At 32.4% G+C, this 27295-nt stretch overlaps 1 protein-coding gene across 11 annotated transcripts in view; it reads left to right on the top strand.

The window, feature by feature from the left end:
- Positions 1-27295, top strand: part of CASD1 (CAS1 domain containing 1) — a 128282-nt gene that overhangs the window by 25912 nt on the left and 75075 nt on the right. For 7 of the 11 annotated variants that reach the window (XR_010119605.1, XM_055272665.2, XM_063634719.1 and 4 more), the window contains exons 6-17: positions 505-549; positions 975-1098; positions 2630-2844; positions 4815-5237; positions 6301-6390; positions 11770-11889; positions 12905-13061; positions 14455-14534; positions 16891-16992; positions 18689-18829; positions 19700-19777; positions 21818-21910. Coding sequence is in view for 10 of the 11 variants with exons in the window: in XM_055272665.2 (XP_055128640.2) it covers positions 505-549; positions 975-1098; positions 2630-2844; positions 4815-5237; positions 6301-6390; positions 11770-11889; positions 12905-13061; positions 14455-14534; positions 16891-16992; positions 18689-18829; positions 19700-19777; positions 21818-21910 (1668 nt within the window). In the remaining variant the exon portion in view is untranslated. Of the gene's footprint in view, positions 1-504; positions 550-974; positions 1099-2629; positions 2845-4814; positions 5238-6300; positions 6391-11769; positions 11890-12904; positions 13062-14454; positions 14535-16890; positions 16997-18688; positions 18830-19699; positions 19778-21817; positions 21911-22820; positions 24346-27295 lie in introns of those variants that run through there. The other 4 variants (XM_063634698.1, XM_055272664.2, XM_055272667.2 and 1 more) reach the window with 2 other exon arrangements.

Below are 27295 nucleotides of genomic sequence, written 5' to 3'. Positions count from 1 at the left end.
CTCTACTTATATTTTTCCACATGTAGTCTTTAATAATTATCAGTTTATTTTGTTAAATACGCATTGGATTTCACTTTCCCAGAAGATTGTTTTGCCAGTGACCTTGTATTTTATTTAACACTTACACTGTGTGCCCTGTAGGCTTCCATGATTACCTTTTAATTGACTGACATAATACACTAGAGCTTTACTCTAAGCATTTTACTCAGAGTTCAGAATATTAGGTTGTGTTAGATTTCAGTGGTGCTTTTTTTTTAAGAACACCAAAGAATTAACCATCCAAATTTCTGTCATCCTGTATGTATATGTAGCGTTACAAGATTTTAGGCATTGGATATCTGTCTTGTTATAACAATAATAAGCAATAATAATAAGGAATTCTAAAAACTTAGAATGAATTTAGAAGGAAGAACTTACATTTTAAGGAAAAAAATTAAATGATGTTACTTGTATTAATTCCCTGAACTGAATATAATACTATGATAAAGATTTTTCTTCCTTTAGGATTCCATTGCAAAGCCACATGTGATTGTAGCAGGAGCTGCCACAGTAAGTTATCATCTGTATTCTTACTTAATGATTTTGTTTCATGTTTAAGAACATGCTAAGAAAAAGTTAATTTGTATTCAGAATTCTTGATTGTACCTAAATTTTTAATTCCTACTTCTATTATGATTAGATTGATGAATTTTTAATAAAAAGACTGGAATGAACTTAGGAAACGTACTGTTAAATATCAGTGTTTTTTATATCTAAAATTGTATTCTTCTTGAATGTTATACATTGAAAGTATAGTTTTATAACAGCTTTTTCTAATTGCCTTCATATATTTAATGAAATAATTTGACTGAATTTTATTCTAATATTAAATAAAATGAGAAATATCTAAAATAATAACACTTGTTACAATAGGTAAATTATATACTTTGTTTGTGATAAATACTAAATTAATGCATGATTTGTACTTCTTTTAGTGGTCCATCAAGATTCACAATGGTAGCAGTGAAGCGCTTTCTCAATATAAAATGAACATTACCTCCATAGCACCACTTTTAGAAAAATTGGCAAAGACTAGTGATGTTTATTGGGTCTTACAAGGTAAGGAATGAGTAATGAAAAAACGTCACTTTGTGTATATTTTGAAGCATGGGTTTTTATTATCTCCTGTTTCAAGAAGCAGAATTACTGCTTTATGAGAATTAATTTTGAAACAAGATTTGCAAGATTAGAGTACACTTGAGTTATTTGCTCTCCTTTTTCAAATGTAAGGAACAAATTAATAAATATAGGTAGAAAATAAAAAATACCCTCCAAGGAACCTCAGCAGAATGGCTATAGAATGTATAACAAAAAGATAAGTCCTAAAGGCAAATGACATTTGGTATCTCTGATTTTTTTTTCTTACAAAACATATTTATTGTGATTGGGAAATATATAGAAAAAATATTATCTGTTTCATAATTTTTTTATTTTTTTTTTTGAGACAGGGTCTTGCTCTCTTTCCCAGGTTGGAGTGCAGTGGCACGATCTTGGCTCACTGCAACCTCCACCTCCCAGGCTCAAGCGATCCTTCTGCCTCAGCCTCCCGAGTAGCTGGGACTACAGGTGTGCACCACCACACCCAGCTAATTTTTTGTATGTTTGGTAGAGACAGGGTTTCGCCGTGTTTCATAACATTAAAGTCATTAGAAGTAAACATACTTCACCCTGCTTCATAATAGTAATAAAGTCATTAGAAGTAAATATACTTTTTAGCAAGCAATGGGTTTCTGAAATAATAAAAATAATTAAATAAAATACACTTTTGAATTGACAGAATATGTTTAAATTGACACCATCTAGTTTATGCTTGGTAATGAAATTCTTAGTAGACATTAGGATAACTCATTTTACAAATTTATCGAATGTCCATTATTTAATGCCTAGCACAATATGCAATGCCGTGGATATTTTAGCAATTCATGTTTTTTGTCAGGAATTCTTATTATTTCCAAGTTGAATGTCAAGATGAAAGGAATAAGAAAAAGGGTAGTGATGATCTGTTCCATAATCTCTGTTTTATTCACAGACTCATTGTTAACCTTTCTCATACTAAAATGAGGAAAAATTAAATTTAAGTTATTTATAGTAAGTGATAAGAGAATAGGCAGACCTTGAGCCTCAATATATTATTACCTCCTGATGATATGAAGAAAGTTTACAGAATTAAGCAGCGACAAGAGAAAAAAAGATGGGCAGCTATTTTTAATTAAGCAATCTTCTATAACTCATTTTAGATTTCTTGTTATCTGTTATAATTCAGCATCCAAAAATGTTAAACTCTTAAGACATGCTGGAGCATAAAAATATTTCCCCAAATCTGTGTACATAAAGATGGGACAAAAGTTCTTTAAATTTGAGAGGGATATTGCTTGACTCAAAACTTGATTATAAGTTTTATTTATATTCAAACTTTGGGAAATTTGTTGCAAACTTTGGGAAGCTTTGTGTAAAAATGAATTATTAGGTACCTGGTATCATCTCTACTTTTAAAAATGACACGAAATGTGGAACAGCTAACTTGCATGATCACAATTTTTACCAATAGGGATTTTTAAAATGTGTTTTTAAAAATGTGTCTCACGTGCAGATCCTGTTTATGAAGATCTATTAAGTGAAAATAGGAAGATGATCACTAATGAGAAGATAGACGCTTACAATGAAGCTGCAGTCAGTGTTTTGAATAGTAGCACCAGAAATTCTAAATCAAATGTTAAGATGTTCAGTGTTTCCAAATTAATTGCCCAAGAAACCATCATGGAATCTTTGGATGGCTTACATCTTCCTGAATCAAGCAGAGAAACTGTAAGAAATTTTTACATATGTCAGTAGATGGAGACTATAATATCAATTGCTTTAAGCCATAAGTCATTATAACATGGTTATAAATAATTTATTTTATTGCAATCTTAGTAACTTGTAGTTACTGTGTATAAAGATACATCTAGAAATAATTTCGCTTTCTATCATCTAGTTGAATATATACGTAAGAGTTTTGGTATACTCTAAGAGAGAAGTTAGGGAAGAGGGGAAATTAAACTTCATTTATTGAGTGCTAATCACTGTTAATATACATTGTCTCCTCAGAAGCATGTATGTTCTCAGCACACACACATGTAAAAACTACTCCTTCTATGTTCCCCTTACCTTAAACCTTAAGCTTACAAGATTAAGCTTCAATGAAGAATACACTTTTTAATGCTTAAAATATTTTTTATTATTTCCCTATAGCTCTTCTGGCCAGGTGCGGTGGCTTATGCCTGTAATCCCAACACTTTGGGAGGCTGAGGCGGGTGGATCACTTGAGGTCAGGAGTTCGAGACTAGCCTGGCTAACATGGGGAAACCCCATCTCTACTAAAAATACAAAAATTAGCTGGGTGTGGTGGCACACGCTTGTAATCCCAGCTACTCGGGAGGCTGAGTCAGGAGAATTGCTTGAACCCAGGAGGCAGAGGTTGCAGTGAGCCAAGATCCCGCCACTGCACTCCAGCCTGGGTGACAGAGGCCGGAGTGGGTGGATCACTTGAGGTTAGGAGTTCAAGACTCCATCTCAAGAAAAGAAAAAAAGAATTCTTTTAGCTCTTCTGTCCTAAGCATTATTCAAGATACAGAGTACATACTGAACAAATCCAACTTGACCTATGGAAAGGGATTTAGGTTAAGTATGAAGGAGAACTACGTAACTATAAATTTTCACAAACAGTGAAACAAATTAAAGTTTTTCTCTGATTAAGCAGTGGTTCTTAACCTTTGTGAGAGTTGCATAAGCCCTTTGAGTATCTGATACAAGGCAATGGTTTTGTTCTTCTCCTGCAGAATAATGTGTATGTTTGCATATATATATGGTTCTCCATATACATAAAAGGGCTTGATGAACCCCCTAAAAACTGGTTAAGAACCTTGCAGTGGAATTTGCAGGCTAGTATCTGCAAGAGTGCCAGGCATAAAACCACCTGCAGTCTCAGGGCTAAAAGGCTGAGATTTCCTCAAATCTTGATTATGTTGAATGTTTAGGCTTATATAACTGATCATCTAGAGTTCCACAGATGCCTAAACTATGAAGTTTTTATAAAACTAGAGTTTGACTGAAGCTTCAACTAGACAGACTCAACTTTCCCAGAATAATTTTATTATAATCAAACCATGTTGAAGGTTCTAAATTTTATTTAACATTAGGTATCTTAAAACTTGTAGAATCCTAAATGGCCTATAAACTATAATCCAAATGAAAGGCATATTACAAATATTGCTAGCTAAAAATTAATAATTTTTTAGTGGCAGTTATTTTATGCTTTTCTTTTTTCCACATTTAAACAGTAGACTTTATCTTAAGTGGCCTGATATCTTCTGTTTTGAAAGTCTTCTAATTAAAATTCTTTGGTCCTTGATGTCTGTCAGCATTTTTTAACTAAAGGTCACAACCCGTTAACAACCATGAAATTGGTGTTGGAAAAAAAAAAAAGGAATAGAATAGAACAATCTCAGAGTGCATTCCAAGTAGTAGGGATAGGTATTGTTTCCTGTAAATGTCCTGGGTCACATTATAAAATGAATTTTGTATTTTGGTTCATAGCCCCAGAAGTTTGAAACACCCTGAACTAGCTGTTACAGATGGAATGAATACCATTATTTGCATGATTTGGGAAATGGTAGCAAAAGATACGAAAGCATTCTGGTTTCAGTGCTAAAAACTCAGTAGTATTCACAGGAGAAAATTTAATGTGAAATACGTCACTGACAAGATAATAACAAAATAACTTGATTTGTTCACAGAGTGCAATGATTCTTATGAACGTGTATTGCAATAAGATTTTGAAGCCTGTAGATGGGTCCTGTTGTCAGCCTCGGCCTCCTGTTACTCTCATACAGAAGCTAGCTGCTTGTTTTTTCACTTTATCTATTATCGGATATTTAATTTTTTACATAATTCATCGTAATGCTCATCGGAAGAATAAGCCGTGTACAGATTTGGAAAGTGGAGAGGAAAAGAAAAATATTATCAATACCCCTGTGTCTTCATTAGAAATACTTTTACAGTCTTTCTGCAAACTTGGCCTGATTATGGCATATTTCTATATGTGTGACCGTGCAAATCTGTTCATGAAGGAAAACAAATTTTATACACATTCTTCTTTCTTTATTCCAATTATCTACATTTTGGTTTTGGGAGTATTTTATAATGAAAATACTAAAGAGGTAAGAGTCATTTTCTTTTTAACTCATGTTACCCTTCTTATCTCATTACAAACTGTGTTAAAGAACTAATACCATTTATCATGACAAAATACACAAACAGGTATATAGATGAAGATGAAGGAAGATTGTAGTTACACTTCACTTAGTGGACTCTTAACTATTCCTTTTTCAGAACAGTTTGGAGAGAGGTCAGAGTCACGTGAAAATTGTTGAAAAGTTGGGAAATACAACATGTGAAAAAGATTTCATGACTTACTGTTATTTTGCCTGCTTGTTGACGGAGAAAGTTGAAGTACTTCTGATTTTATAATGGTCTTCAAGCATGAGATACTATTACCTTTTATAAAGTAAAATAATATAATTATGTTAACAAATGCCTATGCACACAAACATATTTTATATTTATATATTTATCAGTCAGACATATATACATACCAATTAGAACTTAATGATGTGGCCACCACTACTCACAGTATTCTGATTTTCCTATTTTAGAATTGCTGTCATTGCTCAGAATATTTGTGTAACTTCTTTACAAGGCATGATTTATTTGAATTACTGAATTCTGTTGTAAAACATACCTCTCCTGTGAGGATTATTAATTAGTTATTCATCTTCAGTGAGAATATACTGGGGAAAGTAAACTGTAATAATAGAGCTTTTTTTCTGTCAATAAAGTGTAGGGGAAGTGTAAGATCCTTTTGACTCTGAAATTCTAAAGAAAATTATAGAATGCCATCTTTAGATTTATAAATACTCACATCTGTCATAGTTTAATTTTAGTACATTGTCGTTTAATACAAAACCAAGGGGATCAACTTAAATATTCAGTATCTCTTCAGTTTATATTTGTTTTTCAGATTCATATATTTAAAATAGTTTTGACTATCTTTTAGCAAGAAATAAAATGACAGTCTTTAACTGTTTCTCACCATCATCAAGGTTCTTTTGACAGAAGCATTAGCTTTATGTCCTATAGGAAAACTTTTAACATACTTATTATATACCATTAAATAATTTCTTCATGATAAATTTTAAAACAGATTTTGGTTCCTTTACACAGACTAAAGTATTAAATAGAGAACAAACAGACGAATGGAAAGGCTGGATGCAACTTGTGATTTTGATTTATCACATTTCTGGAGCAAGTACAGTAAGTATTTGGAATTTAAGTTCAGAAAGTATAGGAAATGATGTCATTTTAATGTTTCTTTAAGGACACCAGCTTTTTTGTGTTTTATATTCTCTACCAGTTATAGACCCGTCTTATTTCCCACTTAATCTTTCTGCCTTTCCATTTTTCTCCTAACTCTTTGAGAAAATGTAATTTTAAAAGCAAAATTTTTTCTTTTTAAAAGATAAGGCAATAATTGATTTGTATTTACTTGGCCTTAATTTTTAACATAATAGAAATAGCTGGTATCTAAGGGTATTTTTTATGCCATCTTATTGAACAGCTAATTTGAAGTTATCAGAAAACTTTGAAGAGGCCAGGTGTAGTGGCTCATGCCTGTAAACCCAGCACTTTGGGAGGCTGAGGTGGGTGGATCACTTGAGGTCAGGAGTTCAAGACCAGCCTAGCCAACATGGTGAGACCCTGTCTCTACTAAAAATACAAAAATTAGCCAGGCATGGTGATGCATGCCTGTAATCCCAGCTACTCGGAAAGCTGAGGCAGGAGAAACACTTGAACCTGGAGATGGAGGTTGCAATGAGCCGATATTTTGCCACTCTTCTCCAGCCTGGGTTGCAGAGCAAGACTCTGTCTCAAAAAAAAAAAAGGAAAAAAAGAAACTTTGAAGATGATAATTATAAAGGATTTAGAATAGGCAGGTTATTATCAGAAGAAATCAAATTTGATTATTATAGTTTATGTTCTATCCTTTGTTGTCTTTTAGGAAGTTTGACTAGCTATTTTTACATTTTTAAAGTTTAAAAAACTTGCAACTCTCTTGCCTCAGTCAGTATTCAAAGAATCCAAATACAGGTGGACCACCATTGTAGACTATGTAGGGTGTGCCATACTTCCTAAGTGCTAAGTAGTATTACCTCCTCTGTGGTGTGGAAGACCCTTCCTTTGGTCACCTAGTGCCTTTTGTACCTGGAAAAAATAGTTTTTTCCTTCTCCATGGGTGTCTTAAAAGACAGGATTATTATGATCTCTGGCCACTTTGGATGTGACAGGGCTAGAAAAAAATGTGTGTTCTGAGTTGTAACAACCCAGCTACATTACAGTTACAACAAACTTTTGTGGCTGAGCCTAACAGCCACTTTTCACCCAAGTTTTTATAGTGAAGATGCAAACTTTCCATAAAATATGTTTAAAAATTTTAAGAAATTCATAATTTGGGAACTACTGAACTGTTTTTTATCGTTCTATTTGCTTACATCTGTAAACGGTACGTGCATCAATGATAAGTTCAAGTTAGAGAGGAGTGTTGCCCAGAAAGGAGTATTTTGAAGATTTAAGCAGCATTAAGAAGATAAATAACATGGTTACTAGTGTTTTTCAGGTATCTCTAACAATTGAAGGATGTCTTTCTTCATTGCCTCTTTATTATTTTCAAAAATTATTTATGATTTTATGAATTATTTATTTGAAGTGTAGAAGTCAGAGAAATGAAGTATAAATGTTACTAAAATTATTTGGCTATGATATGTATGTTTGTTGCAACAGTGAAATTCCTATGATGCTGCAGCTGACGGGAAGCTAGTGAATTTCAGTCATTATGAAAGAGCCAAGATAGTGTAAATGATCCAAGACAAGGAGAGATGGAGATAGTAAGACATAGTTGATAAGCCCAGCTAAGAATTTGTAGGATAAATCCAGAGATTCTCTGAGAAGTAAGTAGAGATGAAAATTGAATCCTAAGAATATCTCTGATGGATGAATAAAGACTGAGTAATGGGAATTTGTTTTAAGAAAATACCACTTAGAGACATAATTAATTGCTGACATATTAAAGGGTGATACTACTGTTTAAAAAAATCAGGTAGAAAGAATTAATGGCAGATTAAGTTCCTCAATTCAGTGATTCCAGAAAGGATTTATATCATAAAAGGATGAAGGCAATTTGGTATTCTGTTATAATCATTTACCAACCTAACATTCTAATATATCTTCTTATACTGCATCCTAATATATTCTAATTTACAATTTTAAAAAATCTCTGTTCTGGAAGGACATACTTTTCACTAACAGATCATTTATAATGATTAACTAACATATCCCTGTTCTTTTTATATAGGATGTTGTAGTTAAAAAATTTGCCAAATCTACATAGGCAAAACATTATTAGTATAGGTTATAATGTATTTGGGGACTTGATTCTTGGATATTTGAGGGATTACTCATATTAAAAACTTTTAACTGTCATGATTATTTTAATTAATATTTTTTATTTTGAATAAAATATGTCAAACTTTAGTTGTGTTATGTTTTTATGCTAAAAGATAAGAACTGTATCAAAACTTCTAGAGAATTATTAAAATAATCCTTATGGTCTGACATTATCATTGTTAGTGTAAACATTATCTTAAAGTATAATATATATGAAATATAGATTAAATGTTGTAAATTTAATACGAAGAGAATAGTAAGTTTGGTATATACAGTAGGTGATTTTGTGTTCCATTGGTTTTTTTTTTTTTTTTTGCCCTTGGAGAGTTTGTAAGTAAATTCCATGGAAAGACCTGAATGAAAGGTCATGAGAGTATATGGGGGACTAGAGAAAGAGCAGAACTGGAAGTCAAACTAGCTATTAACTCTAATGTAAAGTTGAAATTTCATACATATTTTTAATACTAAATTTTTGTTGCAAGTAATACAGCAAAATAATAATTAGAGAATTTTGAATATGGATCATACAGTAAATACTGTTATATTCATACTAAATTTCTTGGGTATGGTAATGATAATGTGGTCATGTAAGAAACCATCCTTTTTTCCTAAGACATAGGTGGTGACATAGTTTAGGAGCACTGTCACGTGGTCTGCAACATACTTTTAAAAGGTCCAGCATACAGCATGTAGGTGTCCATTGTACTAGTACAACTTTTCTGTTCATTTAAAATATCTTAAAACGTTGGAATAAATATTACATGAAATTTGCAATAGGCTGACATTGGCAGGAACTTGGAAAATTGTTGTTACAATATTTAATTTTGTTTAAATGAATTATACTTACTGTTTAAATGTAATAACCAACCCAACTTTGTAGTCCCAGCCCCAGTCTTTAAGGGAGTTGAAAGCATGTTTTATGGAGAGTGCTTAAAGTAATTAGGAATGATTAACCTGGGTTCGACATCTGTTTTCAAATATTTATAGAGCCATCAGATGTAAGAGTGAGTTAGCTCTGACAGACTCTAGAGCTAGACTCTCTGCTGTGCTAGCCCCATTCACTGCATGTGGCTATTGAGCACTTTGTAGCTAGTCAGGATTCAGATGTGCTGTAAGTGTGAAATGTATACCACGTTAAATACGATTAATTATGATAAATCAGTACTAAAGTCAAAAACTTTATATAAAAGAATGAAAATATCTCATGTTGAAATATTTTGAATATATTGAGTTAAATAAAATATATTTATTGAAATTAATTTTACCTGTTTCTTTTAACTTTTAAAATGCTCTGGTAGCCTCATTAAAAAATTACTTATGGCTCACATTTCTGTTGGACAGCGCTGCTCTAGAGGGCTGAACTTGGTAGCTTTTACATATAGTTAGGTTTCAACTTTTCATGAAAAGGATCATTATAGCAGTTAATGACCATCTAAAGGTGGAATGGATTGCCTTGGGAATTTGTTTTCTGCTATTAAAAGATGCTTAGACAATCCACGAAGGGGATATTTTAGAGTACATTCAAGAATGAGGTAAGGGCACAGATTTGGATTAGATAAATTCTGAGGTTATTTCAGTACATTTCCTGCCTCCATCCTTGTGATTCTAATATGTTACACGTACCTCATTGAAAATTTCTGATCTAATAATAAGTCATTTAAAAAGAACTGATGATGAAGGGCAATAAATAAAAACTCTTTGTTTGATATGTAGATGGAAGGTGCTATAGGAACTCAGGAAGGAGAAATGACATTCATCTGATAGTAAAAATTGGAATTTTGAACCAGGCTCTGAAGAAGAGTAGGATTTGAATAAGCAAAATGCTTAGGGGAAGAACATTCCAGGGCAAGAATAAACAGGTAAATAAAAGAGACTTGACAAAGGAGTACAAGAAGGATCAGTTTAAGAGACAGGGAATCTTTAAGTTTGCTTGGAGTGGAGGCTGTGTAGAAGAACTTACGGTCTAAGTTCATGTTTGTTTGTTTGTTTTCCCCAGAAAAAATATCCGTCCAAAAAGAAACATGAATTCAAGGATTTTTGCAAAAGATGCATACATTTCAGGACTTATAAAATCTATTTAATGTGTCTGCTCAATTACTTTATTGAGCATCCAGCCTTAAAGATGACTTTAAAAAGCAGTGTATGACCAGGCGCGGTGGCTCATGCCTATAATCTCAGCACTTTGGGAGGCCGAGGCAGGTAGATCACCCGAGGTCAGGAGTTCGAGACCAGCCTGGCCAACGTGGCAAAACCCCATCTCTACTAAAAATACAAACAATTAGCTGGATGTGGTGGCGGGTGCCTTTAGTCCCAGCTACTTGGGAGGCTAAGGCAGGAGAATTATTTGAATCTGAGAGGTGGAGGTTGCAGTGAGCCGAGATCATGCCACTGCATTCCAGCCTGGGCGACAGCGTAAGACTGTCTCCAAAAAAAAAAAAAGGCAGTGTACAAGTTATGCTGTGGAAATTGTGATTGTACACATAAAGGATCAGCTGGTGGTAGATAGGTGGAAAGGTGGAATCACAGTGTTCTAAGGTTATGAGAATTAGTACTAGTAAATGAGATAACATTTTTTGGTGCCTCCTATCATATGTGGATTTAAATGTGTTGTATTTCATTCAACTTAGAAGTAAAGATGTGATGCTCTGAAATACCATAATAAATGACATTAAGGGACTTGGTCATGATGAAGACAGTGATGTAGGAGCATAAAACAAAATTGTTTTGTAAAGTAAGAGTGGGAGGGAAATAATATTCCTAAATTATGTTTACACTGGATAAAAATGTGAATCCATCTTGCATTCAGGATGTATGACAGTTAATTATAGCTATCATATTAAATTTTAATTAGGTTCAAGTTAATGTATAAAGTGCTTCACATTTATTATCTCATTCATCCTTCACAAGAACCCTTCAAGGAAGGAAGGAATAGTCTCATTTTGCAAATTGGAAAACTCAAAGTCATATAGTTAGAAAGTGGCAGAACTAGAATTTGAACCTAGGTCTCTCCAATTCCAATTCTACATTTTTGTAATCCTTGCTATAATGACTAACTTTTGAGAATCAACTTTGTGATTGAGCTGATGCCAAATGCTAATAATGATTTATTATCTTTGTTAAATGTACTTGTTATGATAATCCAAGGTGTAGTTGATGCCAACATATGTTTTACCTGTTTATCTTTGTCAACAGTTTTTGCCTGTATACATGCACATTCGAGTTCTGGTTGCCGCATATTTATTTCAGACAGGGTATGGGCATTTCTCATACTTCTGGATCAAAGGAGATTTTGGAATCCATAGAGTATGTCAGGTAGGAATGCACTGTTACTGCCTTTTCTTTCAGTTGAACATACTTTCTTGAGAAAGCATTAACTTGAGAAAAAAATACAAATATAGTCACTATAAGACTGAATAATTTGAATTTATGAAATAGCACTGTAAAGTTGTATTCTGTGTTCTGTGTTTAGTATTTCAAGATAAATTATTAGTGAAAGAAGGAAGATATAATTTAATATATAATAAAAGCACTGGTACACAGGAGACAGCATTGCTGATTCACTTTAGTTTTGTAGAAATAGACAGTTACCTGGAATTAGTATAATGTGCTATGTTTTCTTTCTCTGAGAAGAGGATGAATATTAAGTTTCTACCTAGTGCTAAGCAGTTTCTAAACATTATTTCATTTACCCCCACATTACAACCTTGAGTTGTTATCTTTATATTTACAGATAAGGAATCTAAGGCTCAGAGAGCTTAAATAATTTGCCCAAGGTCACATAGTTAAGTGGTACAGCAGTAGTAAAAATCTACCTAAATTCTGTGTTTTTTGAATGACATCAAACTGATATCTGAAATGACTCTTATGAAAGTCCTAAAGACATTTTTAAATTTGAGTTTTGAGTAATACTATTTTGTATCTATGACAACTCTTAATTTAATCCCAAATGGGGTAAGTCAACATTAAACAAAGATGAAATGGACACTGCTTTCTTAAGATAATCTCATCTATGCTTCTAAACTATAGCCCTCAGAAGGATGACTTTTTTCTCTTTTAGCAAGATGACAGTTATAGCCAGAGGACAGCTCAGGTTGGTGCTTTGCTGGGATTTAGTTAATGTAATGATGTATATGTATTTTATGTTCAACTCTTTACAGTGATTGTAAAACAAATGTAATTTAAGGGATTAGTAATATATACTTGTACAGTCATTATTAAGTCTTAGCCATTTATACTCTGTCAGAGAAAATCTGCCTTTGCTGTTCATGTATACCTAGAATGAAAACAATTACTTAGAATGAAACCATTTTCTTCTCCTTTTCAATAGGTTTTATTTCGTCTCAATTTCCTGGTAGTGGTGTTATGTATAGTAATGGATCGACCTTATCAATTCTATTACTTTGTCCCCTTGGTCACTGTATGGTTCATGGTCATATATGTTACTTTAGCACTATGGCCACAAATAATCCAAAAAAAAGCAAACGGTAAATATGCTTTCTTACTAATGTTAGTAAATACATTTTTTCAATGTGTGAAATTTCTTTTTAGTTGCTAAAGGATATTATTTTTATTAAGTGATGTAGACAGTTTAAATTTATATGTAGTTTTGACATTCTGAAATTCTGTTCTTAAACGATATTTCTAAAATGTTACAGCTAAGTAAAGTAATGTAACAGTAGAGAATAATAGTTTACATTATGTGTGTCTTTTCTTTTTTAAATTTAAATTCTTCAAAACCATTTTACATATTAACTAATGCTACAGTTTTTAAACTGTCTTCTTATACAGAGGCAGAGTGGAGAGAGCTGGAAGAGAGAAGGGAAAGCCAAATAGGCCTCCATGCCACTATGTTTTGCTTCAATCTTGGCAGCTCTACTTTGATTTCTTATGTATATATTGAGATTTTGAGTAAATATTTCTTTGCAAAAGTCTTGTATGTCAAACACAATTTAAAAGCACTAATATAATGTATTTTCTAGACAAGCTTTGAAGCAGTTATTATCAACCTGTTTTACATATAAGGAACCTAAATACCCAAAAGCTTGTTATTTTCTAATTTCACATGGTTAGTTACTAATGTTCAAAGTGAGGCCACAGTCACTTATCTTAATGCTTTTTTCACCCTCAAGATCATATCATTAAAATAAAATCTTCCTTTTTTTGGAAAAATAATGTTTTATTTTAAAAAATATATTTAACTTGACGCAACCAAATATTATATGTCAAAAATATTTTTCCATTGGCTTCCAATATAACATCAAATAATTTTTCAGGAATGAGTTGAGGTCTAGCCTCTATTAAAGTCTGGTAGTATCTTTGGACAGCCTCTGTAGTTTAATTTCTCTATACAAACCCAGCATATTATTCGAATAAACTATCAATATGTATAAACTTTGAACACATAATTTTAAATATGCATATGTTAAAATACATTTTATGTTTAAACTCTAATCCATTAGGGGGTTTAAGCTTTCTCCTTGGAACTTTAATGTTTAAGCAGTATCACCTAAGTCATATTCAACAGGAGTGTTTGTTAGAATTATATTGAACATCTTGTTCCAGATTTTGCTGTAGCTTTGAATAATGAGTAAGTATAATTGAATCCAGGAGGCATTTTAAAATACATTTCTAATGGATGAACAGCAGGTGTACAGGGTATCAGTTATGCTTTATAGCCTCATTCCTAACAAGAATCCTTTGTTTTTCTTTTTGTCCTACTTGTAATTTATACTAACTAGATATATTTTGTGTATTCTCGTAAGCATTCTTATATTATTTTAAGAACTATTCAGCGTGTACATATATCAAATAGAGAGTATTTAATACATTGTCTAATATAAATTTATTTTTTAGTAAATTAAATATTTTCTCTCTTAGGAAATTGTTTCTGGCATTTTGGCTTACTGTTGAAACTAGGCTTTTTGCTGTTATTCATATGTTTTTTGGCATATTCTCAGGTTTGTACAATCTTTTCAGTTTATATTTTTTAATATTTTAAAGTTCAAGTCTATTAAAGCATGTGAGAAGAGTCAGAGCTTTTTTTTAGCTTCATTTTTTAATGACTGTAATAAAAGTGTCACTCTGAAGTTGACTACTCAGTGTAGTTATTTTGAGATATATATACTTTGTTACCACTGTTTTTGTTGTAAGAGCAAGTTAAATAAAGCTCTTCCTCTGGCAGTTGTTCAAGATCCATTTTACTTGACTTTGATCAATCAAACATTTATTGAATGCTTCTTATAAGACACTAGTCTAAGTGGAGATCAAAATTTTCTTGACAGAATTTGCAGCTAGTTTGTGTATTATTCATTGCATCAAAGTACTGATTTTTCCATAACTACATAGAGTAAAATTTTAGCAGTTAGTACAACCAACTTAGGAGCAAAGGGGTTTGTGTATCTACAGTATGTTTAATTAAATAAAACTTTTGGTCGTTTTTTTTTTTTTTAGCTCTAACCTTGTATTTTTCTGTTCTGATGGTTGAGATTTTCTGTTAACAGGATGGCAATCTTACTACCTGCTGGTTAAATCCATCAGGCATACATATTATTTGGGCAGCATGATATTTACAACAACACATTTTAATTCGAATGCCTATAGTTGTGTCATATTCTGCAGTGTACTCACATCTTCAACACTCTGTTTTGTACCTGGCTGTATCAGGTGGAAGGAAGTGCCCTGTAGGCATTTTGTGTGCATGTATAATCCTATGCTGTTTGGGTTTTTTTTTTTCTTTTTGTAGACTTTTATATTTGTTTTTATACTGAAAAGTCTTTAAAGCACTACTATTTCTGCCCGACACCCAAGCTTCTTTATAGAAGATAAATAAGGAAACAACTAACAAATGTATAAAGAAATAGCCAGGTTAGGGCAAGAATTTCTTGATAGTTATTCATTAAAATTCCCAACACTCTGTGGATACTGCTGAGGGAAAGAAAGAAAAGCTGACTAGAGGTTCAATATAGGGATTAAGAATGTTTCCCTAGCTTTGGGTCAGTGTTGACCACTGGACAAGAACAAAAAGCCCACTGTCTTTCACAAAATAGTGCTTAATATTTGTTTATCGATCACATAATAAGAAATTTTTAATTAGAGATAAAATTTTTAATTGTGTATATGTCATATATAATCATAGATATGTTACATATGTATGATCCATAAGATCATATATTTTATCTAAGAGGTACATACCTAGTGTATATCTGTATTCATGCTGATATATATACATACATATACACACACTGTATATGATCTATAAGTACTTCAGACTTCAGATTGCCACTCTTGGTAAAAATCATCCTTAATTTTCTGACACAGATTTTGATATAACCTATTTTTAATATGCTATGTGCATTTTAAATTCTGTGGTTAAATGGAGACGGTTGCATTTTATTAAAGTAATATTATAAAGTTCTTCTGAGTTAAAGACTCAACATTATCTAAAATATAATATTATTTTCACCATTTTTCTTTGTTTTTTAACAGTCTTTTAAAAAATCACGATGTTACACTTTTTATGCCGTAGCATTAGGTCTAATAATGGAGCTTTCCTTGATAGAGTTCATTGTGATTCTTTATTCTGAAAATTGAAGGTTTTGTTCTCTTCTTTGAAAGACTTCATTAATGTGTGGGAATGTACCCAAGACTTCTGCCCCTTCATTCCCAGATTTTCCAACCTGTCAGATTCATAAGAGGGTACTATTCACTAACTTTACCAGAGTAAAACTGTAAACTTTGTTTCAAAGGCTGGTAATGGAATTTGGGTATGGTTGATTGAGTAAGGTGACTAATTCAGAGGACTCTTTTAACTCAAATAGTTAATTATAGATTATTGCGGACATTTGGAGAATGATAACTATATTTTAACTTTTAACAGTTGTTATTTGGGATACTGATACCATATTAGCTGAAATATTTTGTATTTTTCTGTTTGATGAGTAAATACTAGTCGTTTTGTCTGTGAGATTAAAAACCTTATGTAGAATGATTTTCTAATTACCAGATTTTTTTATTCGGGGGCTTAAGAAAATTTTACACTCTCAGTAGCCTTTCATGTGAAATGAAAATAAGTTTACCAAGTTTTAAGTCATCTTTTTTGGTCATTGGAAGATAAATTTATTTTCAAATTTTTAAAATTTCATTTGAAATACATTTCAAATGAAGTGATATTTTCAAATGAAATAAAACAGAATTTTAATATTGTGAATGACTCTTATATAATCCAAACTTTAGAAAACTATAATCTGTAATAGAATTGCAAAGCAAATACTGACTTGTACCATCTTAATTTATTTTCTGGATTCCTTTTCTCAGGGTGCATTTGAGAAGATCTTTTCTCTTTGGCCATTGTCCAAGTGTTTTGAACTGAAAGGGAATGTATATGAATGGTGGTTCAGATGGAGGTTAGACCGTTATGTATGTATTTACTTTGTGATATTTTGTCATTTCAAATTATACTGTTGGAAAATGATTGGAAATTTTTGATCTATCTATACTTAGTTTCAGAATAAAGGAAGATGTTGATTTAGTAAATCAAAGCAGTCCAGCAGTCCACTACCCCCTGCACTCCTTTCTTTACAGCAGTGAAAGGGTATGCATGTGTATATATGTATCTGCTGGGAAATATTATTTTAAAATGTTATCTATAACATGGCCTTTGTCTGACTTATAATTTTGATTTATAGGTGACTTGTATATATGCTTCAGCCATTCAAAACAATATTTATTGAGTTTCAGTATGTGCCCTAGATGTTGATGCCATGAAGTATACATTAGAGAAAGAAAGAAGACATCTCAGCAGGCTTCTAAGCTTTAAGAGTCTAGTTTAAAAGCCAAGATTACTATTATAAGAGGATACTAAACTATGCAATATAGATTTAGTGGTAGAAGTGTGCAAAGAAGAAAGAGCAGTATCTTGAATTAGTCTATGAACTTGATCTTGAAGAAGGGTTAAGGTTCAATTGGCCAAGAAAACGTACATCTAGCACAGCATTTGGAAAACAGATACTAAATAACTATTAATTACTTCATTCTTTCCTTTTTTCCTTTCCTTTTTGACTCATCTCTTTTTTCCAACAAATGTTTTCTTAGTGCCTATTCTTTGCCTTTCCTAGTTTCCAACACCTATGCATTTTTCCTGTGTACTACATTGCATTTCAAAACCACATCTGAATAAAATCTTTGCTAAAGTCTGCACATCAAATAATTTTTAAATTCTCAACGTTCTCATTAGAGCAGTGTATTGTGATACGACTGTCCCAGTCTATTTAGGCTGCTGTAATAGAGTACCATAGATTGGGTGGTTCATAAACAACAAAAATTTATTTTTTACAGTTTTAGAAGCTGGGAAGTATAAAATCACACCAGCAGATTTGGTCTGGTGAGGGCCCACTTGCTATTTCATAGACACTTGACTTCTCACTCTGTCCTCACATGCTGCAAGGGTCAAGGGTGCTCTCTGGGGTCTTTTTTTTTAAAGGGCATGAATCCCATTCATGAAGGCTCTGACCTAATGACCAACCAAAGGCTTTACCTCCAAAACTATCACACTGGGGATTAACGTGATTCAACTTACGATTTTGAGTGGAAGGAAACGTTCAGTCTATTGCAATGATAGTTCACATTAAGTCTTTGTTTAAAAAGAGAAAGCTCATGTACTTTCCGGTCTACCATATTTTATTCACTTTTGTGAGCATACACTTCTTTTCAGAATTATGACTTGGTGGTGTTATTCTTTGTTTTATTTGAAAGGACTGATATAAAATGTGTTTCATCTTTGTTGGGTGCATTTGAATTTTATCATGTCTGTAGGAGAGTTTATTATTTTTAAATTGTTTTTATTACTTCACTTGCCACTGAGACTGCTCAGAATGAACCAGCGTTATCTCATATTGTTCCAAGAGATGCTTGCTTGTCTGTTGCTGATGGTTTCTAACAATCATCGGCTTTATTTCATTTCTTGAAGTTTCACTCTTGAAGTCCTTCATAGACACTTCAAACTTTAAGCTTTTAACCTACCTACTTTTATTCATATATTCCTCACTAACCAAATATTTTTCCTGTTTTTTGAAAAGTAACTGTTTAAAACAAATTTTCTCTCTTTACTTTTCAGGTAGTTTTCCATGGAATGCTGTTTGCTTTCATTTATCTGGCTTTGCAGAAGCGTCAAATACTTTCTGAAGGAAAGGGTGAACCTCTTTTTTCAAACAAAATTTCAAATTTTCTATTGTTTATTTCAGTAGTTTCTTTCTTGGTAAGTTTTGAAAACTTTCCAAAATTCTAAATGGTATGGAATATTAACATTAAAATATGGAAATATAATCAATTATTTTTAATAATCTTTTATTTTTTTCTCATTTTTCTTTTTAATATTTAGAAATTTTAATACTTCTCTTCCAGTAATTGATAGGATAGCTAGACAAATTTAGTAAAGTTATAGAATATCTTAAGGACACAATCAGTTTGACCTGATGTTAGAATAGTTAGGTAAGCAATAACAGCAGAATACACATTTATTTCAAATGCATGCAAAATGTTTGCCAAGATAAACCATATTTTTATCTATAAAAATAGTTTCAATAATTTTTAAAAATTGTTTATTTTTAATTATGAATACATATTCATATTTATGGGGCACATGTGATATTTTGATATAAGCATACAATGAATAATGATCAAATCAAGGTAATGTTAAATGCTTGAGGTGATGTATATCTCCTTATTTTTCTAACTGGACTTAAATTCTAAAGAGACTATATATAAGTTAAAAATGAAGAATAAATGAGAGCTCAATTAAATGGGAATTTTAAAAGTTGCAGTAAATTTGGGATAAAATATAATGTAAGGTGTTTCATGTGGAGAGCCATCACTGTCTTTTGATCACTATTTCCAGAAAAGCACAGACTTGTGCACCTCCCTCTGTGCTTTCTTATGTTTGGACAGTTGAGCATACCAAAACAGGTGATGAGCAAACTTGCAAGCAGTTTTTACTGATAGTTTTTATATAGCATAATGAAGTATAATGTTATAAATAAAGAAAACTGTAAAAAAAAAAAAACACTGTGAGGCTTATGCCTCTTCCAGACTTGCTTTTGTGAACTTTTCCATACATTTTTTGTTTTAGACCTATTCCATCTGGGCTAGCAGTTGTAAAAACAAAGCAGAGTGCAATGAACTCCATCCATCTGTTTCTGTGGTACAGGTACTTATCTTGATTTAGAAAAATTTTTACATCTTAATTCTTGATAAGAAAATGGTTTTTAGAGGCAGAGAGATTTGAGATTGAACTCCAGAAAATGTAGAGAAGTTACTTCATCTTTCTAAGCCCTTCCTTTCTCTGTAGTAATAGGGATATTAAAATCTCTTTCAAGGGGTTCTTGTATTTAATATATGGAAATGATGTAGCTCAGTATTTTTCACTTAATCTGCCCTTAGAAAATGGTGGCTCACGCCCGTAATCCCAGCACTTAGGAGGCTAAGGCTAGTGGATCTCCTGAGGTTAGGAGTTTGAGACCAGCCTGGACAACATGGTGAAACCCTGTCTCTACTAAAAATACAAAAATTAGCTGGGCGTGGTGGCGAGCACCTGTAATCCCAGCTACTTGGAAGGCTGAGGCAGGAGAATCACTTGAACCCAGAAGGCAGAGGTTGCAGTGACCTGAGATTGCATCATTGCACTCCAGCCTGGGCGATGAGCAAGACTCCGTCTCAGACAAACAAACAAAACCAAAAAGTTAATACTACATGCTAGATATTATGCCAAGGGCTGCAGTGGTTACCAAATCAGACATAGTTCCTACTCTTATAGAGCCTACATTCTTTTTAGCATTGTACAGCCTATGCAATACTTTAATTATAATAACTCATTAAATGGTTTTATGTTTAAAGCCTTTGGTTAGGTCTTACATTCATGATTTTCACCATTTTGTATATCACTTATACTATTATTTACAATGTTTCTTTAAATGACTCACAGCCTGTGCTATAGTAAGTACCTTATGTATGTTTTCTCATTTAATGTTCACATCAACCTTCCAAAATAAAGCTTATCTCTATTTGTGTAAATTAAGAAAAAGACCCACAAGATTAAGTGCCTTGCCACAAGTCCCAGAACTAACACAAGCAAAAGACTAGATTTAAACTTGAGTCTTTTTGATGCTATTGCCCATGAGAATCACTCAATTTAATTATACCTGAGTGGTTCACTTTGGTTCCTTTTGCCCATATTATCTCCTCCTCCTTCATCTTTTATGCATCCTAGAGACTTCTTAGATCCTTTGACAAAATGCCTAGGATGATCAACATTGAATATGAGTTTTTTCCTGAAGTGTGAACAGATTTGTCAATCCTTTTGTGAGAGAAAGTTTCTGGAAAGTAGTTGTGAAAGTGGAGATACTTTTTTTCTTTACAGTTTCTTGCTTTTTTATAAGGAGGGTACATTCTAAGGAAAGGATTCTTTGCTTGGTAAGCTGGTTATTGGATGTGAGACAATGATTAACATGGCACATGTATACATATGTAACAAACCTGCACGTTGTGTACATGTACCCTAGAACTTAAATAAAAATAAATAAATAAATAAATAAAATGCAAGATTGTTCCACCGAAAACGAAAGATTGTTCCACCGGTACAAAAGGATAGGGGAGAGGAGTAAAGGCCAGGATCCCAAAAGCTGGAGATTCCTTCGGGAGAGAAAAGATCCAGAGAGGAAAATATATTACATGTGAATATAGTTCAAGACATCATTCACCAGGCCATGCAGAGCAAACGTGAAGACATGTTAAAAGCCATACCGTTTCCCGTACTATCATGGCTGTCAGCAGAAGGAGGATTTTGAAGGGAGTCGAGAGGGAATGACCGTCAACCAAGCAGATACTTTATGAGAGCAGCAAAATTATATGATTTTGTGAAGTGTTGCTACATAAATATGATAGCAACTTTTTCTACACAAAGGGCCCTAGGCAAATTTGTAATTTTTCCAGTATACATAAAATTGTTCAGCCATGTACTACTTAAAATGTTCATTGCTATGCAGCATACAGACCATGTGTTGAGAAATCCAGTTTGGGTAGACTCTAGAACAAAAATAACTTTCTAATGCTTTTAGAATATAAAAAGACCGTTGTATATGTGTCAGGTTCACAAACATAAAGAATAAGGTTGTCATTTAAAAGAAAGCTTTATACAAAATACTTTTCAATAAAGAGATTATTAATATTTGCTTTTGTGCTTTTTCTTTAGATTTTAGCCTTCATCCTAATAAGAAACATCCCTGGATATGCCCGTTCAGTTTACAGTTCATTTTTTGCTTGGTTTGGAAAAATTTCATTAGAGGTTGGTACATTAATATTTTGCTTATCTTACACGGCCAGGTGTTACATGTTTGTGTATGTACATGTGTATGTGTGTAAATATCACACATATATGTGAGTATGAAAATCGGATGTACTTTTTTCTAAACTGAAGCTATTATGGAATTACAGGGAAAAGACGTAGAACTTTCAACAATACTGAAGTATTTTGGAATGTTTTTTAAGCCTTATTTTTAAATGACTAGATATAAATTACTTGCAAAATATTATTTATGTTGTGTTGAGCTTTCAAGCACAACAAAGATGCTGAGATCAAGAGAGAAAAATATTAGACCAGGTATATAAATGAAATCAAACTGAGGGGATTTTGATTTTTTGTTCATCTCCATAATTAAATATATTACTGGAATTCAGTTTATTGATGCATACCATAATAAAATTTACCCTTATTATGATTGGAACTTGTGGGAGAAAATATAAACTCATTACATTTTGTGTAAGATACATAATATGAAATTATCTACAAAATCAGTTTGAACAGTAGGTTTTAAAATGTATTCTGAGTAGTCCAAGCTTTATTATTTGAAATAGAATGTTTTAAAACAATTTATATTGTAATCATAACGTATATTTTAGAGTATTAAGATTTATAAAATTGTCTCTTAAAATAGGGAAAATAAATTCCTCTTTGAGTTCTTGAATAATTGTTCTATTATTTTCTTTGGTTTCATTTATAAGAGAGATTGTATTAGCAGTTGGAGTTCTAAGGAGTAGACTGCAGTGGACTTTTCAGGGCCAGTAGTGAGACAGAATAAAATGGTTTTAGGAAAGCCTTCTAACGTTATTATGCAATCAAATGTTTAAATTAGGAAAAACTATAATTTATTCATGGACCCTCTATAAATATCTGACTTAAATATTTTTTCTCCTAGCTATTTATTTGCCAGTATCACATATGGCTGGCAGCGGACACAAGGGGTATCTTGGTACTGATACCTGGAAACCCTGTGCTCAACATCATTGTCAGCACTTTCATATTTGTTTGTGTGGCACATGAAATTTCTCAGATCACTAATGATCTTGCACAGATTATTATTCCTAAAGATAACACATCTCTCTTGAAAAGGTTGGCATGTATAGCTGCATTTTTTTGTGGACTCCTCATCTTATCATCCATTCAAGATAAATCAAAACATTAGGTTCCAAAAACTCTAAAAAACCTAAACTCTTCAGGCTACCTTTGTGTGTCTCTAGAAGAGAAAAGCATCTATCTGGAGATATAAATGTATATGTAAATATAAACGTTTGTGGCAAGAGGACAGTTCTGTGACATCTGTTGAACATGTGTGGTTGTATATATTGGAAATGTACATATCCAATGTGAAATACTAAAAAAAAAATCAAACAGAAAACCGGAATGCATTGTATAGGATTGCATGTGAAGTCTTTTCTACTGAATCTATATTTCCATTTGTAAGTAATTTTAAGTTAACATATGAAGGCAGGGAAATGATTACCTTTCCAGTAAAAAGTATAGATAATTTAATTAGTGACACCACCGAGTGTTTTGATATAACTAAATTTGTGGTAATAAGACTGTCTGCACCTGTATTCATTGTGGAACTTCCTATTTCATTGGAAACTTTCTTACTCAAGAATGACGGCAGTATTGTTTTCTTATATGTGCAATGAAGTGGAATGATAAACAGTATGCCTTTAATTTATATGTGTTCTTGTTCTGATGTTATGTTTCCTGAAATGATTTTTCTTCCTAACTGTGGTTTTCAGGTATGCAAGCCTAAATCTTTGTACACTTTGTCTCACAGAATAGTTCTGAGGCTCCATGACAGGGTTTTGTCATTGTTGATGTTATTGTTGCTTCTTTTTATAAAAAAGCCAAAATTTTTTTTCCAATCCAAACGTTAACCTGTTTCCTTTCCTCAAGCTATACCAGTGTAATACCAGTTACCCTGTGGATCCATTTAATATGTTATCCCCACTAATTAATTTTCGTATATTATTTCCAATATTTGGAAAGCTCTTTATAGCCATTTGGTATTTCCTATTACCCACCTCCTATTTTAAATATTTATCAGTCTAAACTTGTGCAGTGTAGTAAAAATGCAAGTTGTTGTGATTGAGCTGTATTACCGTAAGTAGAATTTTAAGTAAACTGGTGAATTTGGGCAATAAATGTTTTTGCTTTTTGTTTGATTTTTTTTTTACAAGCTAACTGTTAGAGGTATACATTTATTTATCTGTTGTACAGATTTGATTATGATTTTAATGTTTGAAAGATTGCACTTGTTTGCTTTTACTATGTGTGGGTTAAAATATATTTTCTGTTCACAGTATATGAAAATATGGAGTAATTTAAACAGTAAATAAACATTCTGTGGATTCTTATTTTTGTATTGGCAAAGTATCAATTAAATTATATGTGTTCTTTTTCAAAAATGCTGGATCCATTAATGATTGGTTCAAATATCTAATTATTTCCTCAACTTAAATTTGCTTTTTAAATTGCTTAATATGTAGGGGTAGATTACCAAATGATAGTTGGATAAGGAATCATTTAGTTATCAGAGCTTCAGGGGGTCCATCTGCCTTCTACCAAGAAAGTTTAAGCATTATGATTCATTAGTGATTTTGCTTGAAGATTTTAAAAATGTAATTATTATTTATTTAGCACTGGATTTATGTGCTACTGATATACCTCCATTAATAGAGGAATATTTCTTGGACAGAAATGTGTGTTCTTTCCTTTTCTCTCTTCTTTTGCCCTTACTTAATCTTTTGACATTTCCCAGATAGACAATTGTAATGATTCATTGCTCTGCCTCCTAGACTGCAGCCTTATAAGTAGAGAATAGTATAGTTATAAATCAAAAACTTCCAAGTACTGTGATCACATTATTCTTGTTCATGTAGCTTGCCAATGAGTAGAGTGCATTTTAATTTAGCTTGTAAGTTTTATCACCTGAAAAAGATTCTTCTTGATGAAACAATTGAAAAAGAAAGATGACCAGTGTCCCTGTATATTTTTGGAAGCACTTATGTCTTCAGTAGTGATGCCCAAGTGAATATATGCTTTTCTCTCCTATTTGAACTGAAGCCTAAAACTTAACCTGGTGAGCCCTGTTTCTTCATCACATATTCTTATTTAATATAAAGCACTATTTTTTACATATAATTATATAATTTGTATAATTTAAAAATAATTTATTTGTAGTTAAAAATATATTTTATATTTGATTTTCTTAATTAGTCTTAAAAGGTTATTGTGGAAGTTGCCACAATGATAGCACCTATATATATGGTAAATGTCTTAATATTTTCTGCATCGACTCAGATACTGACCAGTTGCATTACTCAATCATACCATTCTTTAGAATAAGATTTTTAACAAGATGTTTAGATATGCTAAAGTTGAGATAAAACCACAGAGGTTCTCTAAATTCATATTTTCTGTAATAGAAATCACAGTCAGAAATCTACCATCTGGCTTTAAAAGGTACTTGCTTGACTGAATTCTACCTCAATCGTTCCTCCTTTCCTTTGCCAAAACTTCCCATTTTTGTGGATAGCCAATAGAAGCATTAAACATTCAGCCCACCTAAATTAATAATGTTTTACAAGGATGTGGAACCCAAGTTCATTTATTATTCTATTCTCGAATGACTTTATACTAAAACCTTAAAAAGGGAATGCATCCTAGATATAGTCAATTGATATCATAAACTGGATGTGTTCCATGGCTTGCATTGCAGACAATTCAGTGTTTTGTGTAATGAATTGGATGTACCACATGGGAGTCTGCTGTATAACAGGAGATTAGGTAGTATTGTACTTACAGATTTTTGGAACAGTTGAAAGAAATTCAATTCTTCACATCATTAAAGAGAAAAATTACCTTTTTAGCTCAATAGTGAAGACTGAAATAAAGATTGACAATTTTGGTTGGCAGTTCAATCCATCTTACCACTTTGAATATTTCTCTGCAAAGACATTCAAAAATGATTGCATACATTTATGACTTAATTTGTTCATTCTTATAATAATTGTGATTTGGGGAAACTTATTTGGCAAGGTGTATTCTGGCTCATTTTCTTATACTAAAAATGGTTTCCAGAAAAGGAAGTGGTGGTCCAAACTATATTCCCAAAATTGTGGTGTTTGATGACTGATTTCCAGAATAGATTTCTGATTTTATTTAATGAATGAATGAATTTTTTGAGGCAGGGTCTTACTCTGTCACCCAGGCTGGAGTGCAGTGGCGTGATATTGGCTTACTGCAACCTCTGCCTCCCGGGTTCAAGCAATTCTCCTACCTCAGCCTCCTGAGTAGCTGGTATTACAGGTGCCTGCCACCATACCTGGCTAATTTTTGTATTTTTAATAGAGTTGGGGTTGGTTTCACCATGTTGGCCAAGCTGGTCTCCAATTCCTGGCCTCAAGTGATCCACCCACCTCAGCTTCCCAAAGTGCTGGGATTACAGGCGTGAGCCACTGTGCCTGGCCTGATTTTCTGATTTTAAATCTTACAAAAATTTAATGGCACTGTTTGTTGTGCCTTTCCATATTAATAGTCATAGTAGAAACAAGGAGACACAAATGGAAGCTATTTAACTGGCATTCAATATGGTACCAGAACCTAAATATAACAATATTAGAATACCCAAATTATGTATATATGTCTGTGTATATATATATGTGTGTGTGTACACATATACATATATACACATATATACATATATACACACATATATACATATATACACATATATACATATATACACATATACACAGACATAAACAGAATTCGTGTGTGTGTGTATATACATGTATATATGGAATAATTTCTTTTAAAATTATGCAAATACATATATGTATACATACATATATATACATATATACACATATACATATATACACACATATACATATATACACATATATATACACAGACATATATACAGAATTTGTGTGTGTGTGTATATATGTATATATATGGAATAATTTCTTTTAAAATTATGCAAATATTTATGTTCAAAAGTAACCATTATGAACAATTTGGGGGCAATAAGAAATTGAATAAAATACCCTTTGTCTTTCAGGGATTCAGCAGTAAAATTGCCCTGAACATCTGACATTTCACATCTTAGTAAAAAAGATATTAAAATTGTTTTACTTTGGTTTTGTTTTGTTTTGAGAGGCAGTCTCGCTCTGTTGCCCAGGCTGGAGTGCAATGGCGCAGTCTCGGCTCACTGCATCCTCTGCCTCCCAGGTTCAAGCAATTCTCCTGCCTCAGCTTCCCAAGTAGCTGGGATTACAAGTGTGCACCACCACGCCTGGCTAATTTTTATATTTTTAGTAGAGACAGGGTTTCGCCATATTGACCAGGCTG

The sequence above is a fragment of the Symphalangus syndactylus genome, chromosome 3 (genome assembly GCF_028878055.3).
Source record: "Symphalangus syndactylus isolate Jambi chromosome 3, NHGRI_mSymSyn1-v2.1_pri, whole genome shotgun sequence".
Taxonomy (NCBI): Eukaryota; Metazoa; Chordata; class Mammalia; order Primates; family Hylobatidae; genus Symphalangus; species Symphalangus syndactylus.
Note: the sequence above shows the minus strand (reverse complement) of the source record. Positions and strands in the feature narration are given on the sequence as shown.